The following is a 6,000-nucleotide window of genomic DNA, read 5'->3' as shown; positions in this document are numbered from 1 at the left end:
GACACATCCAGCCGGCGAAATGCTGAAGTGAATTTGGGCTGCTGGCTTTGACTGTGTGAGATAATGAAGCACAAAACAGATCTGGTGTAGACTTTACAAAACCGCCGAAATTAGAACCTTCCTACCCACAGGACTCCCAAAACAAACACTGCATTAATTTAGGATCAGAACACAAACAAGTGGTCATCATTCTAGTTTTCCAAGTAATTTAATCAATATAATTTAGAAATAATGATGTCTAAGGGGGGGAAAGAAAAACACTCAGAAATCTAATATCAATATAGTGGAAACACACAAATTTATGGTAATTTAGTGAGTTCAAGGGCATCGACGGAGACGGCTTCGATGTAATGACACTATCTGGGGAGGCTTTAGACCTTCTTAGATTTCCTTTCATCCCAGTTGATCCTCATATTGCTTACGGAAACAGTCTCCCACAGGAAAGAATTCCCAGCAACGCTCCTGGTACATTTTCCACACATAGGATTCCTGGCAAAGTCAACAACAGAGTGATAATTTACCTTCAGGTCATTAACTGCATCAAATGTATACATTCTTCGAGGACGCGCTCACGGGGGCCAGCAGAATAACAGTCTAAACAGTGGACGCAGAAGACGCAGTTTAAATCTGAATGCTTTACATTTTTGCGTGTCAAGCGTGCCAGAGAAACATTTCACACATTCCATCGAGTAGCTCGTTTTTGATCTACATGTGAGAGGAATAAACCGCTGAAAGAATATAAACAGTAAAGATAAGTCCCAGGACCCGACTTGAATTTGGAAATGCAACCTTTCGGTGTCTTTTTATACGGTGGCCCAGAAGGGTCACAACAAAACAAAAGCCACAACACAACACAATGAGCCACAACACAACTATATTAACCACAACACTACAAAATAAGCCGCAACACAACACAACGGCTGCAACGGAAGTTGTTTTTTTTTTAACCCGGAAGTTATACTGTGAAGTGCGTAACCACACGAAGTGGGCAGAAGCCGGAGATTGTTGGAAACAACTCGAAAGTAAGTAAAATACTGATGGCAAATAGTGTCCATTAATCTCGGTATGCGCTGTTAAACTTTGTTGATAACTTTGTTTTAAAAATAAAGAGTCATTGCTTGTTTGACTTGTGAATGCGGACACTTCCGTTGCAGCCGTTGTGTTGTGTTGCGGCTAATTTTGTAGTTTTGTGGTTAATTTTGTAGCGTTGTGGCTTATTGTGTTGTGTTGTGGCTTTTGTTTTGTTGTGACACTTCTGGGCCACCATATTTTTATCAGTTCTGCAGTGTTTCATATGAGATACACTGTCCCAAAATTTAAATTATTCCTAATAAGATTCTTATTTTTACATTAAACTCGTACGTCTTCATCTATTCCGATTCACGTCCCTTTATTAGATTCAACAGTAACCGTGAGACACAAGTGTGAAATGAGAAGTAAGTCTCTGTAGCAGATCATGTACAATATGTGCCAACAAAAAGAAAGCAACAAGACAAATGAATGGAACCGCTTGTCCACTTCAAATGTGAAGCCCACCCCACTTTAAATGTATAGCCCTTACTCTGCAATGTTTTTCAAGAGCAACTGTAATCATAAGAGGTATGCCTGGGATGCATATTATCATAAAATATGCGCGCCAGGAGGGGTGATAAGGCTGTGTGAGAGGCCGCGTGAATGCAGATCCTGTCCTAGTCGAAAAGGTTACACTACAGCGTCGTCATTATCGTGCCAAATGAATGAAATAATAGGTCAGCGAGACGCGGAGGACGCGTTGCGAAAGGGTGTACAGGGATGAGATCATGTCACCGACAGTAGAATCATTTAGGATCTTTAAAAGTATTTGGATAATGCAATAAAACAGAAGAGAGAAAAAAAACTATTATACCTGCCCCGTGTGTTCAGTTTCATCCTTGTTAATAAGGTACATGAGAAAAAATCTGCAGGGACACAGAAGAGGCAATCATGTAGCAAATTGCAAATCTCTCTCACACATACTTGGATCTGATATGGAGAGAAACACATGCGGAGGAAATTCTAGCATTAAATTAAGTCTGTGCACAATGAATGTGACGATAATGGATGCAGCAAAAAAAAACACAACCGCAGGATAGTTAACGGAGAAAAGAAGTTAGACAATTAGCTTAGTGCTTGCAAATGTTTGACGAGCGACCAGAAGCGAGCGATGCTGACATTTACTGATCATTCAGTTTATTAGATTATCAATAGTGAGGTTTCAGTCTGTGGACCTTTAACAGGTGAGCCAAAAATGTAACATGAAGCATCAGCATACATAGTCATGAGCAGGAGAGTGTCCATCAGTCAGAGGATTGAAATGCATCCATACTAATTTGACTCAACGAGGTCTTGCCAGTGGCGATTATTGATGTAGCAACGGTGCGCAATGCAATAAGACCTTCAAGAGAAGCGCTTTTATGAAAAGGTGTCCATTGACTCATTGGTTTATGGTAAAGAGAAAATGCTAATCACTTTTTTTGCCATAACATTTTTAATATGATTGACTGGGGTAATTATTTTCTGCCTTTAAAGCCACACACAAATATTTCTCAATATAGTTTTTTTTTTTCTCAACACAGTACACAGGCAGAGTTTAATAGTCACATCCTATGAGCTCTACTTGTTTGTTTCTATTTGGGGTCATTCCATCTTAAATCTTCTTAAAATAATTGCTGCTTGGTCATCTCTGATTTGCCTTCATATTAAAAAGTAAATCCATCCTCACGATCATTGTGGAAACTGTTTGATAGCATCCCAATGAATTCTCTTGCTTTTTTTCTTTGGGAATAAACTTGGACTTTAAGACTAAACTAACAAACTGGACATGTATATTTATAGTAATTAGTATATATTGTATATTTATATCATTTGCAGTAGGAAGTTGATAATTATAATAGGTTAGGTAACAGTTCGATCTGTTTCTGCAGCTGATCAAGTGGGGTCTGAAAATGAAAAATAAGCCCAGATTACTTTTCTTTGGATTCGCAATATTTTTGTTTTTGTGGTACAACTTCTTGAACCAGTTCAATCAGTCATGAACGTTCATGGAAAATAACTTTTGTTAAATTTTTGTGGCCACATATTAGGAAATATTCTACATGCTTTGTGTTATTGTGACACACAACATATAGTTCAGATGACTAGTTGACATCGAGATAATTTGATCTACTTGTCCAGTATTTCAGAGCAGAAGGCCCGTGATGATTTGAGATGAACAACTCTGTTTGCACTGTGGTGGAGCTCGATGGCATTTTAAGCAAAAACAAATGCAGGATTTCTTGCTTCCCCTCAGCCTGCAAAGTTTGGTCTCATGCACACGTCGCTATTCTATGAAGTGTTTGGAATTTTACTGGATTGTCATTATAAATGTCACAATAAAATGATGCTAGTTGATGATCACTAGTGAAAAATTGTTCACTATTAAACAAGACGATGGTGTAATGCTGGCATGTAACGTTAAAGAGCGGCGCTGCACAAAGGATGTTGAACTGCTGGCGGTTGGTTTGCAGTCGTTTTACCTGCCGAGGGAGTTTTCGCACATCCTGCCGATTACGCTTTACATCCCCCCCTCGGCTGATGCTGTGCTGTGAATTCATCCATAGCAAACATCACACCCTCAGTCTCTGATCATCATCTCAGGAGACTTTAATCATACACCGCTCTCTACCACTCTCCCCACATTCTGCCAGTATGTGGACTGCCCAACTGGAGACGGTGGGGCCTTGGACCCGCTGTGAGCGGACACCGGGATGCATATTACTTAATTATTGTTATTTTCTTGTATTTTCTTTCTATGTTTTTGGATGCTGCTATTTACAATAATTTCCCAGGTCTGGGACAAATAAAGTATATTCTATTCTAATCCATTCTATTCTATGGCAGCTATTACACCGAGAACTGGTCTAAACATAATTAAAAAAAACTAATGATGACTTAATAGGAATATACTGTTCTGAAGCTAAGTCAATGACTGATGGAGGTGTGACTGCGGTTATGTTTGCTCGTTGTTAGGTTTAGTGATGGTGAAGCATGCACAATATTTACACAAGTCAACGTGAAAAATGGCTTGTGTTTAAGTTAGTTTAAGCATCTGCCAAATGAGTTGATGACAAACCAACATAAAAGCGGCGAGGATGAATCAACTCACAGATAGTTGGCCAAGTTGTGCTCCTGCAGAGTGTGAGTCTCGAAGCCATGAGGGACTGTATCAAAGTATTCGCTTCCTATTCCGCATATAAAACATTTGGTCTGCGGGAGGGGAGATGGGAGACACGTAATGATTCATGAAAGACAAACATGATGCGCTCCACAGTACATTAGAAAATAAAACACTAAAAACCCAAACCTCAAGACCCGAGGCGTCTCGTTTTAGCGCTCTGTGACTCAAACATGGTATTTAGTCTGGTGCCACAACAATGTGACACCTCATTTTTTTTCCCACTAAGGCACTCAAAGGACGCCTACAAAAGCAAAACGACGGTAAACGACAATAACCTCACGCTCCCTTCAGAAGACACAGAGGGGCACTTTGCTGAGGTTTTGCAACATTTTTGGGGGATGCTAAGCTGTCTAATTACCTTTTTTTCCAATATTTTTGTGCTGGAACTGTGACAGAAAGGAAGCAGTGCTGAAATGTGTGTTTTGGGGTTAATGCAATATGTATTTCAGGGATTTAAAAAAAAAAAAAAAATGAGCGGATGAAAGTGGCAACCCAACCTGATTTATGGTGTAACTGAGCGTAATGCATCTGAAATGTAACATCTGGAAAAGCAGGTGTAAAATGTGTCGCTCTGTTGTGTTTTTTTTTTTTGGGACACAATGCAAAAGACACATGAAAGCACATACTAATGGCTGATGTCAAAAAAACAATGAAAAACCTGCATAATATATGAACATAATATAGCACTATTCATAATCCCTACACATCCCCTGCTTGCCTCTGTTCTCTTTAGCCTTCAGCAATCTGTAAAACATATTGCTTTTGCTTGAATTCCTCCTGAATCTGTTGTGCAGTCGACTGAACCGCAGCTCTCTACTGTTATTCATTCGTTATTGTTTTCTCTGCGGATGTAGAAGAGCAGATGCTGACTGTTGTGCATTTGCCAAATGTCAGTGACCATAACAACTATGCGTTCAGTTAAATCATACGAGCACCCTTCATTTTCAGAGGGTAGTTCATTGTTTGTAAGGCCATCTGTGCCGCCTTGTTTCCTCAGCTGGGTAATCAAAGGTCTAACCTTCGATTAGTTGCCTGCCTCTCCTTCTCCTTTGGGCTTGTTTGCTTGTTCCAACTGGCTGCTAAGTTTCAGCGTGTCTCTCTCTTTTAGCATCACTTGTCTGATTCAGGAAAGCTTTATTCACTCCTGTTGAAGCCTCTACTGGTTTACCGTTGAGGATTCTATGTATTGTGGCTGCCTGGTCCACAGGCTCCACCAGAACTAACTTCACATGTAACTCTGGAGTAAAGCTGTAAGCAATGCGATTGTAGAATCACACTGAGGAGGAAAGACATCTTCGTTTGTATTCCACTGTGTCTAGTCTGTACTTATTATGATCCAAATAAGCAGACATTCTTAAACTTAAAACAGCCCGTAGTGCATTAATATGCAAACACGAATGAAGCACGATTTATAGACTGAAAGTTCAGCGCTAATAAACGAGCCAAACAGTGGACAGAAAAGGTTTTATTTAAGATGCACATTCTATGCATGCCAATTACATCGGATGATTGATTTTGGATACCAGGGATTTGTTTTGTCTCAGAATAAACTTGCTTTAATGATTCGCCGCTGATTATCTATGAGACGGCGATTAATGCTTTCCTCTCATTAATGCTAATGATATGACCATTTCCTGTGACACGAGCTCCCACAACAACTGACTTAATCTACATCTACTCTTCACATGCACTTAAGTTACAGCTCGTCTTGAACTTACTGACCACAAATGAACCTGCTGCTCGATCACCACGGCTGCATTAACATA

The 6,000-nt window shown here is 39.8% G+C and overlaps 1 protein-coding gene across 1 annotated transcript in view; it reads right to left on the bottom strand.

Moving 5' to 3' along the window:
- Positions 1–241: 241 nt before the first annotated feature.
- The window catches only part of LOC103356321 (ryanodine receptor 2), a 64,882-nt gene continuing 59,123 nt past the window's right edge, over positions 242–6,000 (bottom strand). The window contains exons 103-105 of the mRNA XM_008280426.1: positions 4,163–4,263; positions 1,886–1,937; positions 242–489 (exon numbers count right to left, since the gene is read on the bottom strand). Coding sequence (XP_008278648.1) covers positions 394–489; positions 1,886–1,937; positions 4,163–4,263 — 249 coding nt within the window. The 3' untranslated portion in view covers positions 242–393. The remainder of the gene's footprint in view (positions 490–1,885; positions 1,938–4,162; positions 4,264–6,000) is intronic.

The sequence above is a fragment of the Stegastes partitus genome, unplaced genomic scaffold, assembly GCF_000690725.1.
Source record: "Stegastes partitus isolate 25-593 unplaced genomic scaffold, Stegastes_partitus-1.0.2 Scaffold192, whole genome shotgun sequence".
Classification (NCBI taxonomy): domain Eukaryota; kingdom Metazoa; phylum Chordata; class Actinopteri; family Pomacentridae; genus Stegastes; species Stegastes partitus.
This window is presented reverse-complemented; position numbering and strand designations above follow the sequence as displayed.